At 41.1% G+C, this 26,300-nt stretch overlaps 1 protein-coding gene across 1 annotated transcript in view; it reads left to right on the top strand.

Moving 5' to 3' along the window:
- Positions 1 to 272: 272 nt before the first annotated feature.
- The window catches only part of CNTN1 (contactin 1), a 54,104-nt gene continuing 28,076 nt past the window's right edge, over positions 273 to 26,300 (top strand). Inside the window, exons 1-13 of the mRNA XM_081877865.1 lie at positions 273 to 381; positions 2,184 to 2,216; positions 2,805 to 2,840; positions 8,821 to 8,947; positions 11,843 to 12,021; positions 15,144 to 15,239; positions 17,160 to 17,366; positions 18,297 to 18,393; positions 20,472 to 20,653; positions 21,057 to 21,181; positions 23,036 to 23,153; positions 23,880 to 24,030; positions 25,384 to 25,511. Coding sequence (XP_081733991.1) covers positions 321 to 381; positions 2,184 to 2,216; positions 2,805 to 2,840; positions 8,821 to 8,947; positions 11,843 to 12,021; positions 15,144 to 15,239; positions 17,160 to 17,366; positions 18,297 to 18,393; positions 20,472 to 20,653; positions 21,057 to 21,181; positions 23,036 to 23,153; positions 23,880 to 24,030; positions 25,384 to 25,511 — 1,540 coding nt within the window. The 5' untranslated portion in view covers positions 273 to 320. The remainder of the gene's footprint in view (positions 382 to 2,183; positions 2,217 to 2,804; positions 2,841 to 8,820; positions 8,948 to 11,842; positions 12,022 to 15,143; positions 15,240 to 17,159; positions 17,367 to 18,296; positions 18,394 to 20,471; positions 20,654 to 21,056; positions 21,182 to 23,035; positions 23,154 to 23,879; positions 24,031 to 25,383; positions 25,512 to 26,300) is intronic.

The following is a 26,300-nucleotide window of genomic DNA, read 5'->3' as shown; positions in this document are numbered from 1 at the left end:
AAAAAGAAAGCTGCCATCTCACATGCCCTTTCGGAAAGATCAACAACTGACCAGCGTCATACTATTCTGGTTGTTGTTTTTTAATTCTTTTTATGTCATGGTAATGTGATTTCAGATTTGATGCCAGAATTATCCGTTTCCAAGATTTAACAACATTTTAATCCATTGGCTCCAAAGTTGCCCCCAAAATGTTGGGTTATGGCCAGATAAGCATATCTTAGAAGTCTTTAATGCAATAGAATTTATTATTCTCTATTCTTTTTTATGATCAGCTATCTCCCATGATTTGAGCGTCCTTGAGAATAAACATACTTGTGAAGATGAAGCTGCAGCCCTTGACCAGTCATTTTGCTGCAATCTGTTCCATTTTCTGCCTGGCAGGTAAGATGATCCCTGCATTTAATCAATTAACCAGTAAATGTAATGCCATTGGTATCTGAGCTACGAAGCTAGAGCAAAACACAGCTTTAATTATTGTCACTTGGCAAGTTATTTAATTTTCATTTTGCTTTCATAATTTGTGTCATTTGTCTTTCTGTTTTTATTAAGTACTAAAATCCAAGTGGCCTTAATTAGGACCCAGCTTTTTCCTATTTAATCCCTGATTTTCTTTGGATTGGAAGCCAAACCAGGAAAGGGGGGGGGGGGTAGTATATGGCTGTAATAAAATGAGTTCATAGTGATTTTTGTTTTGTTTTTATTAGGCAATAATGCCTAATCAAGAATGCTTATGTATTATGGGTTGTATTCAACTATGTTTTAATGGTCCTAACTTAGCCATGTTCATTCATCTCAATGGGTTTATTCTGAGTAAAGCTTTGTTATTACAACCACCCTATGAATAAACAAATTCTGCAAAATACACAAAGGCAAAAACAACTTCTAGAGGAGTTGGTCTGCTGCAGCAAAAACATCAAAAAGATATGTAGCTTCTCTAAGACTATCAGATTTATTATGGCATTATGTTTTCATGCACTTGAGCCCACTACCTGTATCTGAAATTAACTCTAAAAACAAGCACATATTGTAGCAGAGGCATTCATTATTAAAATGCTACAAGGCTCTTTGTTATAACTGGGAAGGAAACAAAGATAAACTTGACCTTGAAAATTAGTGAGCTGTCTTTATTGACTAATGTTTTAAGTCTTAAATGCTCATGAATTACTTGTAGCAGATAAGAAAATTAAACATTTAAATATTTAAAAGCAGAAGCAGATTATTATTGTAGGATCTGTTATTGTTCCCAGTGAAGTTATAGAGCCAGTGTCACCACTTCTGGTAATTTCTTATAACTGCTTTGATTGAAATATGTGCCCTTTGAAACAACACAGTATGTGGCAATGATGCAGGAGGAGAATAGTCTTCATAGTACTAGCAGAGTAGAATTTGAAAGGAATTATTCTGAAAATGTGAACTTCCAGAACAATCTGGAAATATGGATTTGGAGACTTAGCTCTAATTTTCTCTCCGTCGGTTAATATTTCTAATTGAATAGAAACATTTTCAAGTAGATATATTTATCATTTGCATTGTTCAGCCTGGGACCCAAAATTAACACGCTTAGCGGCAGAGAAAGTGTGACACACCAATTTATCATCCCAGCCATAATAGTTTGTGCCTTTTGGCTGCTGCTCTTTAAAGGATCTTTTCAGAGAAGAAGCGAACTGCTGTCCCCAACAGGAAGAATCTAAAAAACCTCTATGCATGCACAGAGCTTTGAATCTCAGCCAAAAATTGTGGTTGAATGAAACAATATTTGGATTTGAGAACCATACCTGTGCTTAGAACAGGCATAGGCAAACTTGGCCCTCCAGATGTTTTGGGACCACAATTCCCATCATCCCTGACCACTGGTCTTGTTTGCTAGGGATGGTGGGAATTGTAGTCCCAAATTATCTGGAGGGCCGAGTTTGTCTATGCCTGGCTAAGAATTTAGGCTGCAATCCTATGTACAGTCAACCGTTGGAGTTAGCACTATTGAAAACGGTAGGACTGACTGCTGCTTTTGCAGGCCATGGAGAAACCATGTCTCTTTCTCATGCTTCCCATCCCTTCTTCCTCTTGCCCCATTGCAAGAGAAAATTAAAGCAGTCAGATAACTTTATCCCTACTCCTTTTTTAAAAATAAAGACAGTATTTGATTTTAAGTTTCTCAGCATTTACTCTTCTTTCATTGAAAATAGGCCTGAGGTGCTCGAGTGCTGCAGGAACTCCCGGTGAGTAACATGACAAGCAGGAATTTCTTGGTTTGCTTCTGCAGAGATTGATGCATGTGCATGACCCTGAGCCACCAGAGGGACGTGAGAGAGACAAAAATTATGTCAAGATCTCAGTGACAGAACTGGTCTCCTTTTATATCTGCACCTGGCCCACCCATGAGGCAAGGTGAGGCGAGTGAGATCCACAGGGGCAGCGGGTCCCGGTGCAGATCTTTATTCCCCTCTTGTTCCTGATGTAGATCTTCACTCACTCTTTCTTCCCTGGCAGGGAGGGGACACCATTTTGTGCTTCACCTCAGGTGCCAAAATGTATTGGGCTGGCCCTGATCTGCACCCATGGAATCCCTTTCTAAATTTAAGAACAATAATTGCCTAGCTATAGAAATGTCTAAAAATGCACAGATAGTATCTTGGAAGGTTCTAGAATTTGAGTAATAGTCAGTATAGAACTGACTGCCAAATCACACAGTAATCATTGCATTCTTTCAGACCATTCTTGGCATTTTTAATGTAATAATAGTTCTCATGAAGAAAGCTTCATAAACCCTTTTGGGAAATAATTGTCTCTTTCAACTTTGCTTGCAGTACGTGACATCCATGGAAGTAAAGTCTTTGTAAGAGGTAAGCTGCTACTCTTCAAATGTTCTGCTTAAGTTGAAAACAAGACTAAGGAATAAAAAGAGTATGAAAGTATATTCTTGAATAAATAACTGTAAGGCTTATGCACCACCAAACTACAGACGATCCACATAAATTGGTGTACATAGTTAAAATATTTAAAATAGCTGTATGCTGCTCTTCAGCTATAATGGTTCTCAAAGTGGCTTGCAATAATAATAGAACAGAAATTAAGAGATAGCCAATGAACCTAGAAATAAAAATTACAGAAACAAGAAAAATAGATACAATAGTGATACAGTCTATGTTCCAAAATTGCCAGGGAGCATTAAAGAGAATCTCATTCCATGAACACAACTTAGTTGAATTCTGCCCTGAGTATTTACTGTCCCCTAAAGAAGAAGCATGTGTGTCAACCTGACTCAAGAAGACAGAATTCTACAGCTTACATGCTACCTGATGTCATATATAATGCAATATGTGGAGCAGATATAAATATAAGGCACAGGCAAAAGGTGTTTTGCATATGCTGCCACACTGCCAATTGGGGATAGCTGCAAAGCCTTGAAAAAAGCACTGGGTAAGATAGTGCTTTGAAAGATGCTACTGGAGATTGACAGTTGCCAAAGTTCCATCTTGTCCAGTGATTTGAAAGGGGCTCCTGAAGACCCCTGCAGCCAAAAAAAAAAAAAAAAAAAAAAAAGACCACCAGATATCATTGTGATGTCAGGTGATTGGCCAGTGCATGGCTCTGCCCACATGTCAAATATGGTCCATAAGGGGTATGGGAAGATAACAATCTGTCACTTATGGTTAGATCCAGTTCTTCATACCTGTATTAAAACAAGCCATGGGTTAGCTTAGTCCAGCACAGAAGGACTAAGGATCAGGAGGAGCAGCAGAACTCTCAAGCTCTCAAATTCAAACAGAAACCAGGATTGGCTTCTGTGATTCCAGGATGCCCTGCTTAAAACGGGTCAGTTGACAGGTATGCCGTATGATTAGAGTATGATTGGAGTCATTTTGTTCCTGCTATTATTAAATGACTGAGAGTCAGAAATCCTGTTGGATATACTTCAAATCTCTTAGAGCTCTTACTAATAGATCCAAATCTATCTTCTGCCTTCCCCTGGAATAGAGCAATATCTGCTTTATGAAAATAACATGTACTGATATTTCAAATATATATTCTGTGTGGAATTTTCCTAAGGCAACTGCTTTGGAAATAGATATTGTAAAATGGAGGTTGGAATCTTTATTTATTTTTGTCACAAAGCACATAACATGTGGCGACATTCACAGCTTGCAAGAATGAAACATTATTGCCTCTAAATATAAAGGCTATGTGATTATATATGTCCATTGTATCCTACCAGTGCTGCTGTATTTTGCAAGAATACCCCCTGGAAGCAAATATGGCGCTTGCCAAAGTTAAAGGATAACAAATAAAGCTGTCTGCTAAATTGTAACCATATTCCCAAACACTGGAATATTCTCTTTCATTCCTGTAGGTCTGCCAAAGGCAGGTGTTTGGTTCTTTTAGAAAGAAACACCGAGGATATGCTTAAATTCTAACTGACATCAGTTTTTGCAAAAACTAAGCAACCATTGAGAGTTTGGAGGTGGGCATCCTGGTTCCCTACCCTTACTTCTAAGTAGTTCAAGGTTGCCAGGGACAGTATCTTTTAGCCATCAAATGCCCCGGTAAACAGAAATGTTTTAAAGTTCTTTCAGAGACACTATACCAGGTAGAGCATTTCACAAATGGGGACCCATCGCTGAGAAGGGCCTACACCAGTGGCCAGGGGCTTACGAAGGGGGGGGTGCGGTCCGCCCCAGGTGTCACCCTGATGGGAGGTGACAAAATGGTGGGCAGCACTAGTCACCATGGGGCCTGCAACATGCATGAGCCATGCATCTTGGCTCCCGCAGGCTCCACACTATCTGCCCGCTGCCTCCCCCCCCCCCAGCTTCAGGGCAGCTGAGGCCCGCTGCGTACCCTGTCCTTATCGGTGCTGTGCACCCCGTCTCATCCCTAGGGATGGCATGGGACAGCACGGCATGAGGCGCCCAGCACCCATAGGGACGGGGCACACTGCAGCACACATAGGGACGACACAGGACGCCGTGCCCTCTGTTCCATTCTTATGGGTGCCGGGCATCCCGCCCCTATGGGCTGTTTGCCCCATCCCTGGGCACGCTGCCCCAGGTTCCCGAGAGCCTTCCTCCACCGCTGCCAGTGGTCCTCTCCTGCTGATCTATTTGAAAAATTAAAATCTGTTAATTTTCCATTTTGTTTTCGGCTGTGACAGCTGCACTGGTTGTTTCAAAGCCCCAGACAGCTTAGGGCAAAGTTATCATAGGGATTACATCCTCCTATAACCATCAGATCAGCATGTGAGGTCCTTCTCTGTGTCCCACCTAGGGTTGAAGCATGTGTCATCTTATTGATTTCATTATGCACACTCCTCAAAGAAGTTTCTAAATAAATTTCTAAATAAATAAAAATAAGTTTTAGTGAGATGAGAGGTGGAGGGCCATCTCAGTGGCTGCACTCAAATTGTGGAATACTTTGTTCTGTGAAGTGCAAGCAACCTCTTATCTCGCTGCTTTTCACTGTTATTAGAGACCTGGCTGCTTTTTTATTTTATGAAGTCCACAATGATGCTTTTAAAACCAGTGACTCTCTCTCTCCCCACTCCCCCTCTTAATTGTTGGGTACTGTCTTTATGAAAATAAGATGTGTATCTGTTGTAAGCCTCCTGAGTGGTGCATTTAATGTTGGATATAATTGGTCTCATAAAATAAAATTACTGAAACAAATTGATTTCAGTGCAGTGGCTAATATAAATAAAGAGCGGATGAAAATATTTTTTTTTTTAAAAAAAATGGAAACGGTTTCTCAGAGCATCATTTGTATTCATTCAATTAAGGTGACCTAATTTAAGTGCTGCCTCATTTCAAGTGAAAACATCTTCTTAATCACTGGCATGTAGTGTCCAAAGGGAGGCGAGATTCAGTTGAAAGATCCTCTTTATGCAGCCCAGGAAGTGCTGTCTGGGGTACAAAGCTATTAGTTACCAACCAGCTTCACATTCTCTGATAGATATATTATTGTGAAGGAAAGGAGTAGGGAAAATAAGGAGAAGCGAGTAAGCAAATGATTTAAATGCTATACTGTGATCACAGCTTGGGAGGGGTGCCTCAGGCTATGGGAATTATTTGTAACAAAAATATATCTATTTCAGTCTTTTATATAATGCTACTCCAGCTTTTATAAAGGCTTAGAAGCTTCTCAGTACAAAGATCTGGTGTGAACCCTTGTTAGTACTAAAACAAATCCGTACACAAAATGAGGCGCTCCCAGCATTTGCTTGAAATAGTACCGTATTTTTCCATCTATAAGATGCCCCCATGTATAAGACGCCCCCTATTTGGGGGGACTCAGATTTAAGAAAATGGGGGGAGATGTATCTGTGTATAAGATGCCCCCTAATTTTTGACATTATTTTTTAGGGGGAAAACCTAGTCTTATACATGGAAAAATACGGTACAACTGCCATTTTAGAATGCCCAAATAAGTTCCCTTCCTCTCTTTTATATGCTGCTGACAAATTTCCTAAATGCATAAGTAGAATGCAATCCACCAATCATAACAAAGTTATGGCACCCATTGGGACTGTTGGGGTGGAACACATGAAGCCCAAACAGCAAGTGGAATCATAGCCAGTGACAGGCAAACCTGGTTTTCCTCTCGCCTGCCTCTATGCTTACTTCTACAAAAGCAACACTGAGACTAAAGAGGAGGAAACTGATAGTAAGGACGAAGGCAGGCAGGTGGGGGCTGACTGGCTAGCTGTGGGCAGACTGATGTTGGTGAGGCAATGCTGTGATTCTTCAGCAGTTTGACTTCACCCCTGGAGGCACACTCCATTGTTTCCCGTGGCAGACAGATGCCAACAACAACAAATAGCTAGATCCTTGTTCAGCCAAAGCGGAACTGTTAGAGAATACACTCCTCTTTCTCCAGTTACCAGTATTTCCTCCCCAAAGCTACTATACATGCCTAATCGCTGCTAGAAGTAGTGCAAAAAAAAAAAAAAAGCAGCCAGAAAATGGCCAAATCCAGTGAGCATTGCCTTGCTTGCTATACATGCACAAGGCACTGCAGAGGGAGAAAATACAGCTGCTGGGTAACAAACAGACAATAGAGCAGCAAATAATCACTTTTTTTGAGCTTGTGTTGATCAGGGCAGTTCCTAGGAAGTTTATTATAGTTTGCCCCTAAAGGTAGTGAGGTGAAGATTGTGCTAGAATTCCTTTTCACAGCTTACATTGTATGTACATGTAAGCTGAATGGAACTTACAGGCATAACAGCAGTGTTTCTGTGGTACTAACCACAAAAAGTGCATTGCACTGGGGAGGAAACAAGGTTGCAAGGTCATTGTCTATCTATCGGCATAGACTGGAATAACTTTGAGTTTCTGCTCTACCAGAAATGTATTTTGAGGGCTGGTCAATAATGTGAGCTGTCACCTACTGGGGTACAACCCAAATAGAGATGTCCTAGCTTAGAAAGGACAGAACTATATATTATATGTAGTTTCATGATTCTGTTTGCACAAGTCCAGATGAGTGAGCTTTTTTTAAAAAAAACTTTCTACTACATTTCCTCCAAAACCCACCCCCACTTGTTTTTATGCCAACTTGGGAAAGGATTCAGGTCCCCATTTCTTTTTCCTTGCATGGTTAAAAAGCAGCTGACAGTGTTGCATTGTGGTGTTGTTGTTGTTTCAAGAACTCCTTCTTTCCCCACAAGAACCTCTCATATTTAAATTGTAACCCAGCTACATTTTTAAAGCAAAACAAAAATATGTAAAAAATAAAATTCTCCTTTTCTAAGCAGGAAGCTAGAAATACTATTGTAGTTGAATCCTCAAGGCCCTCAATTGCAGAGAGTGAAGTTAAGCTAAATTATCCAGCGCAAGACTAATCTTTTAAAAAAATTCTACATTTTTGCTGCTGTTGAAGAAGAACCATTTCAGTGGTAAAGCACAGCAATCTTCACATACGTACAGAGTTACAAAACTGCAGAATCGCTTTATCGGTGCTCCAGTAATGTCCAAGCTGGATTCCTGCATTACGTTGTACCAGGGGCTGCCCCTGAAAAGCAGCTGGAAATTGCAGCTGATTCAAAGTGTGGCACTGTGGCAGCCAGACTGTAAACTGGGACAGAGTCCCAGGAGTGGTAGTGTAACTTCAGGGACTAGCAAATTCACTTTCAGGGTCAATTCAAGATGCTGTTTTGGACCTTCAAATGGGTGGAACCTTCATTATGTGAAGGTGAGGTTATCTGAAAGTGAAGCAAGGCCATTTGCATATGTTCTTTTGTTTTGTTTTTACTCATTCATTTGCTGTGCTCTAATTTTAAACGTGGGTTTCAGGATTGAGTTCTGAGTAGACACCACTATCCTGAAAAGCAGGATAGCAGAAAAATCAAATCACAGTTTAGTTGCAACATGTGGTGGGTGACTAAGCAGACGGCTAATGAAGCTAACCTTTTAACTTGAGCTTTGCTGAATATAATGGCCCAAGCCAGAGGACATCAGATGTCATCACCATCTGGTGGCTATTTGCTGGACTGCAGAGGAGATTTCATCTGTCTGTATCTTCCAAACAGACAGATGCACAAGTCATAAACACTTCCACTAGCTTTGGCACCAGTTGGCAGGAGAGCCAGTGGCCTTAAGGGAAATTGCAACTAGTTCACAGGGTCCCCATTCCCCCCGCCCCCGATGGTAGGTATATGGACAAGACATAACTGTAGTAGTGAAAGGGGAAGCTGTTGCATTTAAACTATTGATGTTGTACTTACTATGCAGACTTACTAAAATGGTTTGTAGTCATTTTAACTCTGCATTCTCAATATGCAGTAGATAAATATTTTCAAGGGGTTATAATTGACTTGCCATATGTTTTCAGATGAGCAAAAGGGGTATGGACCAATTTTTGAAGAGCAGCCCATTGATACAGTCTACCCAGAAGAATCTCCAGAAGGAAGGGTTTCAATGAACTGCAGAGCCAGAGGAGTCCCCGCTCCCACTTACAAGTAACATATGTTTAAGTCTTAACTTGTACTAATGTATAGGAGTTGCAATTCACTTCCATCTTGGAAATTTTGGTCTGGGAAATGCAACTGCAGTGGGTGACCTTGGTAGCTTTGGACAGTTCAGAACCATTCAGTTCCATACAGGAGTAATAGCAACCACAGAGTAAGTGTGGAGGTGAATGAGAAGTCGATAAAGTACTTTGCCTATGAGAAATGCTGTTAGTGCGCATGAATCTATATGTGAAAAGCAGTTTTAAATCCATAGCCTGTTTATCTCATTGCTCTCCGATTAGTTCATCATCCACAGGTGTAAAACTTATTCAAACTTAAACTGTACTACTCAATTTAGCTCTACCTCACAACTGAATGTCAGTTTGATCAGAATCGGCTTATGTTAGTTCCAGGAGATGTATCAAAATCTTGAGTGATGCTGCAAGTGCTGTAAGGAATTTGTCTTTGGCTGATTTCAGTGGCTAGATCAGTCTTTACCAGCCTGGTTCCCTACAGATACTTTGGACTACAAGTCCCATCAGGCATAGCCCCCTATGAGGCTAGACTGTGAGGGATAGAAAGGGATGTTAAGTGATATTTTAACATTCTGTTGCATAATAACTACAGTAATGAAATAAAAAAGCATGAGGGAGTATAGGTATAGCAGTCATACATTCAGAGAGCAATTTAGTAATGTACCGGTATGCTCAGAAGTTTCTTCCACCAGGATTCCTTAGAAAGGTAAAGGGTAAAGGAGACCCCTGACCATTAGGTCCAGTCGTGACCAACTCTTGGGTTGCGGTGCTCATCTCACTTTATTGGCCGAGGGAGCCGGAGTACAGCTTCCGGGTCATGTGGCCAGCATGACTAAGCCGCTTCTGGCGAACCAGAGCAGCGCACGGAAACGTTGTTTACCTCCCTGCTGGAGCAGTACCTATTTATCTACTTGCACTTTGACGTGCTTTTGAACTGCTAGGTTGGCAGGAGCTGGGACCGAGCAATGGGAGCTCACCCCGTTGCGGGGATTCAAACCACTGACCTTCTGATCAGCAAGTCCTAGGCTCTGTGGTTTAACTCACAGCACCACCCGCATCCCCCCACCCTAGAAAGGTAGGATTGTGCTTATTCCTGTAAGAGTTCGCCTCCCCCACTTCTAATTTTCTGTACAAGTCAATAGCTATATACACACACAGTGCTAAACCACAATTTAGCTCTATCTGGGTGAGCTGGAATAAGTTCAAACAAAGTATCAGTCTCACACACTCCTTCTGAACAGCCAGAAGGAGGACTTCAGCAGCATTTAGGTTCACTTTTGAAGATCACTGCATTGTTGTTACATTTTAACCAGGGATCCTGGATTCAAACAGGCTTTGGTTAATTGAACAGGTCAGATTCGCACAGCCCATGGTTTAAAGTTGGTTTGTTATGAAACTTACCCGAGTTTTGTTTTAAACCAGGGTCTCTGATTCAAGTATAACAACAAGCTGGGATTAAATTAATGTGAAGCTAAAGTCCTTTCCCCAGCTGTCTGGAAGGAGAGGGGATTGCTTGAGCATGATACCTTGCTGGGGCTTGTTCCAGCTTGTCCAATACAAATGCAGTTGTTGTGTGCATTTTATTTATTTTTCAAAACTATCTTCCTCTGCATTGTGTGTGAGAGAGAAAACTTAACATTCATTCAGAGGCTTCCCTGAGAGACGCTACATGTCTCATCTTGGCCTGATGGAGGTCTGCAGATTCCTCGCCCCTAATTCGCTTGCTGTGCTAGAGATACTGGATATGAAAAAGAGTGGGCACTCCCTCTGGTGGTCAAAGTGAACTATTTACATATATTTCTCTCACACAGCTGTATAAGAGAGAGCACACAAGGCACTACAAAATACTAGGTCAAGCATGAAAGTTTAAGCATCTGAGAGACACAATTTTCATTTAGCCTTTTGCTGCCTTTGAACCACAGAATAAGCTGGTTGTGTACATACCAATTACAAAGAATCTTGGTTTTAATACAGTTTCAATAGCATCAAGACCCTAACCATAGTAAATTCAGCATCTTATATTCACCATGCTGGCAGAAACCTACACAGCCACCCATTGTTACAGCTGCTGGAAGTTGTCATGGGCTAACTGAAAACTGGGGCTGCTACAGGCTAAAAGGGTTCCATAATCACTACTTGTGGGAATGTTCAGGGATGCAGGAGAGGATATATTGTCTGATTATATCCTTATCCAACTTGTTAACACAATTTCAGCAGAGTAACATTCCCCTTTATTTTAAGCTTTGCAATGGCTGCGTTTGCTAAGGCTCGCTAAAGCCTCTATAATAACTGTTCTGGCATTTCCCCTTATTCCCTCATAAAATATAAGAGACGACACAGTCTTTTACAAAAGTATAAAAAGAGTTTACTCACATTCTGTTCACAATCAGATCCCAGAAGGCAGTCTTAGCTTAATACACTTGGAATCTATCTCTTAAGAAGACAGTCTCTTTGTCCTCTCTTGGCTGGAAGCCAAGAGGGCATCTTTGGCTTAGTAGATGTTGTTTCTTTGATGCATGTGGTGAAAAAGAGAGAGGTGGCTGCCCTGCCCTGTGCTTTTGTCATTACCTGCACAGGTGAGGCCACACCCACCTCTACTCACATGCAGAGGAAGTCTGTCCCAGCCCAGAAGGAAACAGGAAGTTTATCTGCTGGCTGGACAAACATTCCTTCCCATGTGCAAACATGTTCACTCTAGGAATGTTGTACTTGACTGCTCTTGTGTTTCACATCCCACACTACTGACACAAGTTCTGAGAAGGAAGGAATACATTTGTCCATCTGGAAGGACTTTTGTGTGCTGATAGAAAACTGCAGGTTATTATATTGTTACTTTTAGTGTGTGATAAAATACGTTCTCCCTCAATAGGTGGCAACGTAACAACTGGGATATTGATATTAAAACAGCAAAGGAGCACCACAGTATGGTGGGAGGTAACCTGGAAATCAACAATCCTGAGAAATCAAGGGATGAAGGAAAGTATGTTTGCCTTGCATACAATGTACATGGAACTATAAGGAGCCGTGAAGCATCTCTAAACTTTGGATGTAAGAAATGTTTACCTTTTTAACATGGATTACATAGATGACTTGTTCACTCCGAACCCTGGGCAGTTAGAATGGGGCAGTAGTGAGGTTACCTGTAATTCTTCTGGTGGTGGTTGGGTTCCTTAGTGTTTCTCATTGTTTGTGTTTTTAGCCCCTGAGCGCAAGGAGTGTAGGTCTGGAGAGTGCACCCTTTAAACTTCTAGCTTGGGGAGCCTGTTCATAGGCAACACATACACTGTAGCCACAACCCTGTTGGCTACAATAGAGTGCTTCTTTCAAGCCTAAATTTCAGCGGAGGAGGGGTTGGGACAGGGAACCATTTAGGTCCCAGGGAAGTTCTCTGCAGATACATGTACACCTGTGGCTGCCACATTGGCAAGCCCTGAACTTCCCCCCCTTTTTTTTTACAATATATTGGCAAATAGTAATGAGAGCCAATGAGACAACCATCTTTTTCAGTGTTGTTAAAACTTGATGTACTTGTCAAACTCACATGATTTTAGTTACCAACCAATACAGAGAACGAGAGGGAATATATCTTATGGAGTGCTGATCTGACACCGTTTGAGAAACTCTGATCTAAGAGATTGTTCTCCGTCATCCAAAGTACAAATGTGTCACAGCAAGAAAACAGACACAAATCTATTTAGTTAACAAGATGGCGCAAGCAAATGAGCTGTGCCTTATGCTGCTGAAGGCAGTTCCCAATAAAATGAATCAGTTAAAACAGAAATAGAACACCAATAAAAACGCAACAGAGTGGTTTACAAGAAAATAGTTGCATTGTGATTACTGTCAGCACTTTGGGGATAGGAAATTCTCTCGCTTTTGGTTTGCCTTATGTTGTCCCATAATGTGTCATGTCTGACATTTTAACAAAAATGCAACAGCCTGAAGTACAGACATATTGACATAACACCCCCCCCACCCCCCACATACCTTATAGAGGATAAAACTAGTTTGGGTATTTAGGCTACATTCGTAACCCTGTATGCTCAGAAGTAAATCCTATTGAATTCAACTGAGCTTACTCTCAGGTAAATGTGATTAGGATTGCAGCCTAGATATGTGAAATGTTATTGGACAGGGCGGAGAACTCAGGGGGAAGTGGCTGAATCAGAGATGCCAAGAGGTTTAAATGAAGGTCAAAATGTTCACATCACTATATGCTAAAGATAGATCTCTAATCCTTGACCCTGGATAGGAAATCCTGCTGAAGACACTTCTGTCATTATAAGAGAACCTTATGCAAACATTTTCTGCACATTCAGTGTTGTTTAGCTTTGGAGAAAGGATGAAACTATACAGGACTAATTGCAGTACTTGATTCCCAAACAGAAATAATACTCATTTTTCATTACACATTAACTTAGTGTGAAATATGCTGCCTTTTAGGCCTTTAGGGCAAAATCTATAATTCCCACATTATGCTTTGGTCTTCTCACCAGTACAGACTGTGAGTTTAGTATATTGTATATACTTACGCCTCCTCCCCCCACCCCAAAAAGGAAATTATTCTTCCTGAATAATTTTATTACATGAATTATCTGTTATGTGAAGGAAAGAAGTCATTGGAATTCATGCCCTCTTTTGTTCCATTGACACATCTATGACAGCACATCTGCATGTAATATGAGAGTCCATTGCCTCCCATATCATGGCTTGAAGCATTACGCTGGTATACTCCATGATAAGTGCTGATACGTTGTCTCAGCAAATTTTGGAATTGTGTTGATCAAGTACATAAAATAGATGCACAATTTAATAACTTCTAAAAATGGGATCATGGTCTATTTATTATTCACTTTAAAGATGAGAACATAAGCTTATCCTCTTCAAGAGAGGATAGCATTAAACAATGTTTCAGAATATGTTTTTCGTATTGAGAGGTTTATCATCTCCACTTTTGAATGAAAGCGGTTTTTTGCTCATCAGAATCCAAAGATGAGTGTAATCCCCGCTGCTGCTGTTAAAGCAGGCACACATACCCTTTGGCATTTATTATTACTAAAATAAAATCAGGCTGGGGGTAGTACTGCTTTCAAATAGGTCTGTAACATTTGCAAAAAATTATTGTAGCTCGAAGATTTGTCTGCTTGCAGATTTTTGCAAGCTCACCTTCCAACAATGATAAGTCACCCCATTCACATCCCAAAAGTTTAATATGAATGAAATGTTAGAATAACGTTCAGAGAATTTCTTAAATACAGGGTTGTTGTTAAGTGTTATTCGTAGCATCATATATTGTAGAAAAATCCATTGGACCAAGGTAAAGTTGCTGTATAGGGTAACATGGTGTCTGTCCCACACCTGAGCCTTACAGCTCCTGTTCATGTACTGCACCTGAATCTATGACTAACTTAGCCTAGGGAATCAGCCCAACTATACATTCCCATGTCAACCTGTAAGTCTCTGCCTGGGATCTCAAATTCACCTTGCCGTTTCCAAGGTGAACTTTTGGTGAATTCTGAGACTCAGGTTCTGATGGCCTTCTTCTTTGTTTTTCCACTTTCACCTCAGATCAACACTAGACCCAATGAATTCTTCAGCTACGTTTTGCTTGCCTACTTTCCCCCTCACCATTGCTGGTTCTATGACTATGCATGAGTGTCCCAATACTTCTATAAGAACTTCCCTAGGCAGATACCTAGGGTTTCTTAATAGTTCCAGGAGCCTTATATGCTATTCATACAAGTGGCCATGTGAATAATCTGTGTCGTTGGCATTTTGCAAACAACTTTAAGTTTTCTGAGACAGATACCTTTACGCGAGCTTACATTCCCCCCCACACAAGCTGTCTCGTGTTTATGTGTGAAAATACTGATTCCAAGTAGATAGCCTTGCACCTGTATTCAGTCTCCATTGTCTATGATAGAACACAGATAAAAATAATAATCCTTTAACACTTGATGCCTACCCTTTTTGTTACACAATGGAATGATAGAATAAAGGCTAGTACACTCACGATACGTTTTTTTGTGGAAAAATTTGTGGAAAATTAGCAATGAATATATGCTTATTTTGTAAATGTCTACTTCACATCTTTGGTGAGTTTATACCTGTAGTTTTAGCTGCATATTATATAATACAATTATATGATACATGGACATTGTCTTGCATAGATTTATATCCATTTACTCCTGAAGAGAGGCATGCAGTAAAAGTGCGGGAAGGCGTTGGGGCTGTCCTTCTCTGTGACCCTCCACCTCATTATCCAGGTAATTAAATCCACATTTTTTCAGCTTTCATTGGAAGAACAGGATAGAAACTAATATGATTACAAAATTCCTAACTTTGAATATGACGGTATAAGCTACATAAGCTGCTTAAAGCCTGTAATAAGAGAAGCACAGATCAACCTCGCTGCTTGACTTTTACTTTTTTTTAGTTCCTTAGAGAGTGGTTGGTTCTCTTCAGATTAAAGAGCGGCTGCATCTGGTTGCTGTTAAAAAGCTTTCGCTGATAAAGCTGGGTGAACTTTTGCGCTTACATTCCCACAAATGGCAAGCATGCTCCAGGCATAATTGGAGCGCTTACTGTGCCATCTCCTAGCACAAAGCTAGCACAAAGCCTGGGTGGAAGCATATTTGAACTAATCGGATGGGAGGAGTGGTAGGCAGATGAAGTGTGGAGCGGGTGGCTCTGGTGTGACAGCCAGCAATCTTGCCATTTGGCGGAGAGTAGACGCAAGCTATTAGCACCATTCCCTGCGCACCCAACGAAAGCTTTGGCCATGTGCACTTCAGGATTGTCATACTGCGTTACAGCTTCCAACTGGGTTAATGTTCTCCTCTAAGCAACCAGAAGGGGAACCTGCAATAACTATTTCCAGCAGCCACTGACACTTACTGCCAGGAAACAAGATCCTACCCATTTCCACTGTTGGGTGCAGTGTATGCTTCTGAGTGATAGTTGTTGGGAATCACAAGTAGGGAGAGTGCTGTTGTGTTCAGGTCCTGCTTTCAGCAAAGAGTCAGCTAGTAGAATGGATGAGATGCTCTGTCAAGTATAAGCAGCTTATGATATGACCAGGACAGTAAGTGCGCTCTAGCCACAGATATGTACAGTGACACTATGGTATTGGCAGTTTAGTTTTCCAAACCCTTTCCTAATGACCCCTAACATCTCGAGGATCACAGGATCCCCACTCCTGATTTAGGGAAATAAGCAAGGGTGTATTCAGAACTTTGCCAAGGTGAACTGCATTGAAGGCAGGATGCCAGTGTATTAGCTAAATAATCTAACAGATAAAATAGGTTGTAAGTTGTAGAATCCAGCTACCAGATAGCTAGAGGCCAGCTCACTAAGACTTTCCCCTTCCCCTTTTAAGCTAGAACAACTTTTCAGCCCAGAAGATTTTGGTGTAAAATAATGAAGTGCTCCGAACACATCTTTCAAGTTCTGAGCAGCCCGCATTGGGGTTTTTTCTACACTCACTTCTTCTTAATGTCTTTTTAATCCTTTAACAAATCCCTGAAAAACCTTATGTCCTGGGACAGACCTGGAATACTGCAGTCAGAAGTTGTTGAAATTGGCAAAATATCTGGGGAAATGTATGGCAACCTATGTTGTTTTTGTCAATAGCTCAAAAAGGCTTTCTTCTTAAATTCTGCCCCAAAGAAAGCTCCACAACTTTGCCCAAAAAGTCACTGAAACATTCATTTTGCATAGGGAAATAAGCTAAGTTCAGTGGTGGAACGCATGCTTTACTTTCGGAAGGCACCGTATTCAATCCCTGGCTTTTCCCAGCTAAGGTTGGAAAACCTCATTCTCTATAACTCCAGAAAGCCACTTCCAATACTGAGCTAAAAAGGCCAGTCTTCTGATTCAATATATAAGGCATTTCCCTATGTTACAAGATACAGCAAAGTCATAGCTCAGCGGCAGCACACTTTTAAGGTTCTAGGTGCAATTCACTAGCATCTCTGGTTAAAAGTATATTAGGAAATCAGGGCAAAACCTCTAACAGATACATTGGAGAATTTTGGTCAGTCAAATTCAATAGTAATGACTATAAGAGCCATTTAACCTCATGTCAGGCAACTCATTATATTCATGTATTTGCACAAATTCTTTCTAGAATTGCACACACCACATCCTTTTATAGATGTTAACAAAAAGTTTCCCTTCCTTTCCAGATGATCTGAGTTACCGCTGGGTTCTGAATGATTTCCCAGAATTCATTACTTTGGATAAACGGCGGTATGTCTCACAGACAAATGGCAATCTCTACATTGCTAAAGTTGAAGCATCAGATAAAGGCAACTACTCTTGCTTTGTGACCAGCAACTCAATCACTAAGAGTGTTTTCAGCAGTTTTATTCCACTCATTCCTCAAGCAGATCGTAAGTATTTATCCAGAATATTAGGTACATCAGTTTGTCTGTTGTTTATTTTTCAGTTACATTCTTAGTGTAGTAAAATTTTTTGGCTATGTGCAATTGAAACTAATACACAAACAGATGTATTTGGTATAGTTCCTTCCAAGGCATTGCCATTTGTGACTGGCTTCTCATAAGGGACGCGGGTGGCGCTGTGGGTTAAACCACAGAGCCAAGGACTTGCCGATCGGAAGGTCGGCAGTTGGAATCCCTGCAACAGGGTGAGCTCCCGTTGTTCGGTCCCAGCTCCTGCCAACCTAGCTGTTCGAAAGCACGAAGTGCAAGTAGATAAATAGGTACCGCTCTGGCGGGAAAGTAAACAGCGTTTCCGTGTGCTGCTCTGGTTCGCCAGAAGTGGCTTAGTCATGCTGGCCACATGACCTGGAAGCTGTACTTCGGCTCCCTCGGCCAATAAAGCGAGATGAGCACCGCAACCCCAGAGTCAGTCATGACTGGACCTAATGGTCAGGGGTCCCTTTACCTTTACCTTTATCGCTGTTCTCATGGCATTACACTGCTAGATACAACTAGTGTTTTCTGAAGCATCACATTACAACTGGGACATGGTATGGAGTTTGCTGAGAAACTTCACCCCACAACAAGGCAAGGCTTTGCACAATTAAGGGATTGATCAGAGAGCTTACACAATACTCCTTCATGCTTCTTTTATGTAAACCAAATATTCCATATTCTGTTGAAAAATTATGTCTATACTTTAAAAAAACACATTGGAACCATCGATCCCATGCAGATGGTCAAACTCACACAGAGTGAGTTTAGCTGTTCATACCATCCTGGTACTTTGAGTGTAAATATGTAATAGAACATGTTTCTAAATGGTTGCCTATGATTACAACAGACTGGTTTTTAGTTTTGCATTTCTCTTCATGTTAGGTTCAAAAGGCTATCTTCCAGATATCAGAGTGAGCTTCAAAGAGACATACGCACTTTTAGGACAGAATGTAACACTGGAGTGTTTTGCACTTGGAAAGTAAGTATGCTTGAGGTTGGTTCCACGCATGGGCACAGTTTGTGTAGACTAAACTGGGCCTGGGTTATCAGCCCTAATCTGCTGTCAGATGTAATCCTCAAGTCTGCACCTGACAATTGAGAGGTCAAAATGTTCCCTTCTTAGACACTTTCCCCTTCCCCTGCCACACTCAAGGTGACTTTGTACATAGATTCAGGTGGGCAACCATGCTTATCTACATGATCTTCAGTGTGATATGGGCCAAAGATCCTACTTCACTCAAAACCATGGGTGAAAACTGCCCTTGGTGAAAATGGCAATATACATAATTAAAAAATGGCCCCTCTGTTTGAAGTTGAAATTCCACACTTGGATTTGGACTCCACAATGCCACCATTACCTTTCTTCCTCTCCCTCCCTCCCTCCCTCCCTCCCTCCCTCCCTTTCTCTCTCTCTCTCTATCTTGGCATGCGTCACGACCGCAGCCAGCCAATCTAGGTGGCTTGGGGGGGCGAGACTAGCTGCATTTAAGTGGTCGTGCGGCCGGGAGCTCCTCCTTCTGCTTCCTGGCTTCCATGGATCTCCCATCCTTTTTTCCCCTGGCATTCTTCACCTTGACCTTGCTATGGACTTCGGTTGGTCGCTTGTTGAAGGGGCCTGGTAGGAATTTTTCCACTTGGCAGATTGGCACCAGCCACTTGGTTTTCACCTACCTCATAGCAAATCGTCACAACTTTGTAAGGTTCAACAGTTAGGCATTGGAAAAGCTTGGTTTATGGGAGGGGAGGTTGTGGCCATCACCTACCCCTCCTCTTTAAGGGTATTCCGTTAAAGGAATCCAGGGGTTGTGGTTCCTGTCTGAAGCCTGGGTGGAGCCTAGGGCCATGGCACGAGCTTTCCGGTGACCCTGGGGAGCTCAGAGTTGATGTACATCAACAGGGCTCCCCCTACAGGTGGTTAACCCTTGTGAGGCTTCCTACATGGTGGGCAGGAGTCAGATATAGTTAGTTCGGGTCCAATGCCAAAAGCCAATACCACTCACATTCTGTAACCAATAAAAGTTGTGGCCTTTTTCAGCCCATTAACCTAAAATACACGTGTCCACGTGTTTTTATTCATCAAGGGAGGGGGTGCAGGGCCTTGACACGCAACTCATTTCTGCTTGACAAACCTTAACAATGATCTAAGTATTGTGCAAAATGCCAGGGTCACAAGTGTCTGCCCAATCTTCATTTCACAGCCAAAGCAAGGTGTTGTTGTTGTTTTTTAATTAATAAAGTGTATCGGCTGCTTTTCACCATCCATGTGGTTCCCAGTGTGGGACTGGGGAAGTGATTAGGAATTGACTGTGAAGAGAGTGAGGAAGATATGAGGATTAGCTAAGTAAAGGGTCAATTAACAGCTAAGTGAGGGCTCAGTTCGTTTACAACAGGGATGGGGACGCTTTATCAGCCCAAGTCCGTGTTCCCTTTTGAGCAATATTCTGAGAGCCAGGTTGCCACTGTTATGTGGCATCAGAGGCAAAACTGAGCAGATCAACTATGACAATTTTGTCTTTGTACAGTAGGTGAATTACTTCATACTCACACATGCATCTCTATCCTCCATCCAGCCAACAAAAAAAAAAAAGTTATCAAGGGCATGTTCCAGCCAGACAAAACACTCAAGGAGGTGTTGCTGTTGAGGGGTGTTGTTCAGGAAGGTGACAGATAGATAGAGTCCCATGGGCCAGGCAAAGAGGCCTGAAGAACTGTGTTTGATCCCCAAACCAAAGGTTCTCCATTTCTGGTTCATGGTGTATGGTCTGAAGGCAGATGATGCAGCCAGCTTGCTGGAGCTAAGCAGGTCTTGGAATAGTCTGTGCCTCGATAGGAGCCTCTTGTACTTTAAAATCCATGGTGGAAGAAAAATGAGCTATAAATTTACAAAACAATGACAACAACTGGGTGTGGGTGGGTGAGAAAGTGAACTTAGAACTAGAAGTAGTTCTGTAAGTAGAAGGGGAGAGCAGAGGCAGAAGGCTTGGGAGGGAATGACAAAAGACCACCAAAGGGCACCCAAACTTTATTCACATAGGCTCATTTTTCTTCTTCTCAAAGCCCTGTTCCAGAGATAAGATGGAATAAGTATCTTGAACCCATGCCAAGCAGTGCAGAAGTAAGCATGTCTGGTGCAGTCCTCAAGATCTACAACATTCAGTTTGAAGATGAAGGAACCTATGAATGTGAAGCTGAAAATCATAGAGGAAAAGATAAGCATTCAGCAAAAGTTTATGTTCAAGGTAGGTGGGACACTTCTTCATAAATTGCATTGCAGGGGTCACATGGCTTTTTTAGACTTATTTTAGGTTGCATGGTCTTTTTACCTGTACAGAAACATGCAATTGTTTCCAGAATGTGTGTTGTAGAGTTGGTTCATATATATGTATATATTGGTTCCTGCTACACAAATGAGCCATAGTAAGCCCTGGGTTTGCATGCTCCCCTCCCCCATGTCACAGGAGAAGAGAGTAATCGTGTACTTTTAAACAAACTACAATTCATAATTACCTCCAAACTTGGGGAGGGGGGTTGTGGTTTGTTTGAATTGCAATTAGCTTGATTCTGGCTACTCCCCCCCCCCGCCCCCGCAACTGGTTTTGAACATGCATGAAATGCAAGAGTTGTGTTTTCTTTGTCTTTCAGCGTATCCAGAATGGGTGGAGCACATCAATGATACAGAGAGAGATATAGGCAGTGAATTCCACTGGCCATGTGTAGCTGCAGGGAAGCCTCTTCCAACAATGCGATGGCTGAAAAATGGAATACCGGTAGGCTTAGGTTATGCCCACATTCATGTCGACCTTTTTTCCCCCAAGGTAGTAGAAAGCACATAAATAAACCAAGAATGGTCTTTGATGAATAATGCTACCAAGTGTCAAATACATTTGTAAACTTTTTTTTAAACAAAAGTCTACATACTGGAATGCTATATTGAATTAAACACTACAACACATCATTATCATGCAAATCCTGATTTTGAGCAATAGAAATAAAAATATCCTGATTGCTGTGAGAATGTTTTGTTGAATGCTCAAAGATCACCTCTCCCCATATGACCTAGACCGAGCAATCATCATTTGAGGTCCTTCTTTGTGTGCCTTCTCAATGAGGGTTCCGGAGCATGGCAACATGAGAACGGGCCTTTTCTGTGGTGGCTCCTCACTTGTGGAATGCTCTCCCCAGAGAGGGTCACTTGGCACCTTCGTTACATGCCTTTAGGTGTCAGGCAAAAACATTTCTCTTTTCCCAGGCCTTTGGCTATGTAAACAGTATTTTAAACTGGGGAATATTTTTGTTTGTTTGTTACTATTGTATGTATTTTTGTGTTTCTTTGGATGAAGTGGGATAGTATAGAAATTTAATTAATTCTGCTAGAGTGTTCTTTAAAAACTTAGAAAATTCTCTTTGTTTTCATTTCCTTTGGGGCATTATTTCCAACTGCAAAATTTACAAAGGAAAAGGAATCAAATAATATTTATTTCAGTAACAAAGGTTATTGTATAATTAACCAATAGATATCAGTCACTTGGACTGCAAATATTTAAGCCATGGTGACCACAAACCTACTTTGTCACAGTGTTCCATTGCACCAGAAGCAGTTTACCCGTTGACCTGGAAAGCTATCTGTGGACAAACGCCGGCTCCCTCGGCCTAAAAGTGAGATGAGCACCGCAACCCCATAGTCGTCTTTGACTGGACTTAACCATCCAGGGGTCCTTTACCTTTACCTATTACCAGTGTGTGTCCAACACAGAATTCATGAAAGCTCTATTGTCTGAAATAGTTATATTCGCAGTGGGAGAAAGAGTTCATTATATCCTCCCTAAGTTTAATATGTGCACAAACTGATTGGGACTTTTGCATGCAGCAAAGTGCTCACACAGACTCACCTTTGCATAGAAATTAGAGTACCCTTTGTTTATCCAGTGACTGTTGCTGCATTGGTTAGCAATACCATCATAAACTAAGAACATAAGAAGAGTGTTGCTGGGTCAGGCCAAAGGTCCATGTAGTCCTGCATCCTGTTCTCACACTGGCCAGTCAGGGAAGCCCAGAAGCGGCACCTGAGTGCAATAACGCTCTTCCCATGTGATTCCCCACCAATTAGTATTCAGAGGCATACTGCTTTCAACATCAGCATCATAGAATCACATAACCATCCTGGCTAATAGCCACTGATAGTATTATCTTTGCCTAATGTCTCTTTTAGAGCCTCCAAGTTGGTGGACTACACCTTTTGGGAGTAAATTCCATAGTCCAACATTCATGTTCATTGGATGGTACCTAGTTCTAGTATTATGGCTGAAGGAGAAGAACTTCTCTTTCTCCACTTTCTATCCTCCACTATCCTCCAAATATTGTAACCTTTCCTTATGGGGGAACCACTCCCTCTTTCTCAACCTTTTCCAGCTCTACAATATCTTTTTTCTTCTTTTTTAATGTGATGACCAGAACTGTAGATAGGATTCCAAGTGCAGTAGCACCATAGTTTTGTATAGTAGCATTTTATATAGGCAGTTTTATTTTCAGTCCCTATTTCGAACAGAAAGGAATTTAGGCAGTTTTTAATCATCACTGCTGCCTTGTGCCTATTATATCTTTATTGTGTCTTTCACTTTTAGTATTGGAAAGGAGATTTGAGATTTTCTAGCCTGAAGAAAGAAGATGAGGGCATGTATCAATGTGTAGCAGAAAATATACATGGAATGATTTATTCAAATGCTGAGCTGAAAGTTCTCGGTTAGTGAAAACATCATGTTCTGTGTCATTTGAAACCATTTCTAGTAAATAAAACAGATAATGTGTGAGTTTACCTTTTATTGTTGTTACATGTTTGAACTTATTTATATTTCAAGTATTTATTGTGTTGTTATTATGTAGGTAATCCTGGTAATTTTGTCAAGGAATGAAATAAAATTTAAAAAGCAATACATGCAGGTGTGAAGCTTTCTTCAGCTTCATTGGTTAGAGTAGCCAACCAAAACTCTAGCTGATTAATCAGTGAGTCTGCACAGCTGTGAGTTAAAATAAGTATATCTTAGTTCTGGTGTGTTACTATAAGAAGGATGGAAAAGTTAAAAAAAAATAGACTAGCTTGCCTTGCTGTCTACCACTGAATACTAGTTTTGGTTTATTGAATTCATATTGCCTTTGATATCTGAAAAAAACACACCCTATACTGAGGATTTGCTCATATGCAATACGTTTACATTTAATTGATTCATGAATTGATTATCTGGTAAAAAGGCAGATGATTGAACTCATTTTTAATCAGTTGACAGACCTGGTAGATGAGATCTTAATTCTGCAAAACATCATATTTAGATAGCAATCATACATCTGGGATTAAGTCAATTGATCTTATTGGGACTATCTTCTGAGTAGACATTGTAGTATTGCACTGGTAGTATCTGAAATGAGAGCATAATTTCTAAAAGTATTTATCTTTGTGTGTTTTTCCTGCAGTTTTAGCCCCAACCTTTGAATTCAGCCCCATGAAGAGAGAGGTCTTGGCTGCTAAAGGAGGTCAAGCTATAATTGAATGTAAGCCTAGAGCAGCTCCTAGGCCAAAACTCATATGGAGTAGAGGAACAGAAATTATTAGAAATTCAACCCGGTCAGTATTATTTGGTTAGCACAGCCAGCACAACTCATGAATCCACTATTTCAAGTGCAGCCAGTTACAAAGACCAACCAGGAATTTGACAAGCTGCATTGCTGCTTGTCTGCAGCTAAAAAGGGGGTGGGATGAAGCACCAGCAGGATAGAATGAAAGACTCTGTTTAGCCTGGTGATTCACATTACCCCCCATCGTATGAAGTTACTCTGTGCAATTAAAGGGAAGTACAGCTGTACCCATCCTCCTTCCTCCACACCCCATGACCTTTGCACAATTAACAAAGGTCTTGAGGTCCATAGATACAGACAGCTCCCCAGGTACTCAATGTGCAGTGGTCAGGGGTGGAGCCAGGAGGACAGGCATGATGTTGGGTTGGGCCAGTGGTGTAACTCTGCTTCTTTTTAATTGCCTGGAGCCCTTTCACATGAGTAGCACATGAAAGGGGCTCTTGTGTAAGCCTCAGAGGAAGTTGTTTGTTTTACAAATGGTTTTACAGCATTTCCATTTTGAACTCCATAAGATAACGATGGAGTTCAAAGTCATTTCTCAAGGGAGGACACCTCCAAGTGGGTTGTCTTCTTCCTAATATTCAGCCTCCTGCTGGACTCCTGTCCTTCTGCACAGAATCATTTGCTTCATCTTTTGGTTATCTGAAGCTTGTCATATTGTCTGAACTGACCAACTACGGTTAGTATTAACAATGTTTAGCTTAAAACTATGATTTCTAAAGTTGAAGTTTAAACTGGCCATAGTTAATGTTGACCAGATAGGTTATGTGGATTGACATGCACCATGGGAAACTGTGGTTAACTCCTCCCTTCACTTTAACTAATGAACAAGTCAGAATATTTCCCACTGAGTGTAGCTTTCTGTTTCATCCAAACCAGAAAACATCCACACAGCTTTGGAACGAGCCAGTCAACTTCAAACCATAGCTTCTGATTCATACAAAATGGGAAACATTAGTTAGTGGAAGATTTCCTGGCTTGTTCATTGGCTCATGCAAAAGGAAGAGCAAAGTAGCTGCTCACTGGTACAAGATTCATCCATATTAAGTCAAGTCTCACATTATGGAAACTTATTGGTTAACACAAGCTGTGTATCACTTTCCATACAAATGGTTGTCTGGGACAGAAACTTATTGCATTATTTGGATATTATTTTGAATATATTGCCTAAACTCCAACTTCTGGGTTAGAGCAGGCCATTTTACGTTATATGTGATGTTGTTATATATTGTAAGAATCTAATTTAAGTCTAGTTAAAAAAAGAAATCCAATATGTGATCAATTAAACATGTGATCAAATTGTTTCTTCTTATATGTTTCCTAACAATTTCCCTTTCAATAGGATACGGATTTGGTATGATGGAAGTCTGGAAATTATTAATGTCACAGCAGCTGATGCAGGCAACTATACCTGTTTTGTAGAAAATAACAAAGGAAAAGCTAATAGTACTACTACGCTTTTGACCACAGGTAAATGTTCTTTATTGCCTATCAACTAAAATCAGAAGACACAATGGAAGCAGATCAAAAAACTCAATAATGCTAGTGTACTACTGCCTGCCCTTGAGTCTTATTCAAATCAGTTCAACATAAATACTTCTAAGTCAAATTAGAATAATTTAGAATGCATTTATTTAGTATAATTTATAATGTATTGAGCAAGATAGCAATCAAACTTCTCTAAAAGGTGATTTGTACAGTATTGGTGCCACAATAAAAAAATGACACAATTCACACAAATTGCAATTGAGCTGATACTTTTGTTACAGATTGAGTGGCAGACATGCTCTCTCTCTACCCCTCCTCCACCCGCAACAAAGCAACATTTGTGAGCTTGAGGCTCACAGGGAAAGCAGGCAATGTCTAGTGAAGGCAAGTCGGGTCAGTGCAAAAGGCAGATAAGAACAGAACCTTGGAGAGCTCCAAGGGGGTCCCCTTGCCTGAAAGATTCTCCTCCTAAAGTGGCTAGAAGAAGCTCTTGTCTCTGCAGGGAGCTAGAGCAAACTCAGACTTCATGTTGGTTCACAAGACATGTAGGTTCACTGGAGTATCTGCCTTAATTTGCGGTCTTTGAAGTCTTTGAGTTGGGGAGATAAAGATTTATGCTCTCTGAGTCAGAACTGGCAGGGCTGTGTCCTTTGACCAAATAAGGCACTGAGAGGTTATATTCACAAGAAAGCAGCCTGAACCTCATCAGAGACCTTTGCCATGCACTGCAAGGTCCTTAAGTTGTGGGTCATGACAACATTGGCATAATTT

Source organism: Podarcis erhardii, assembly GCF_964252035.2.
Source record: "Podarcis erhardii genome assembly, chromosome: 10".
In the NCBI taxonomy this organism is placed as follows: Eukaryota; Metazoa; Chordata; class Lepidosauria; order Squamata; family Lacertidae; genus Podarcis; species Podarcis erhardii.
The sequence above is the reverse complement of the archived record's forward strand: the minus strand, read 5'-3'. Positions and strand labels throughout refer to the sequence as shown.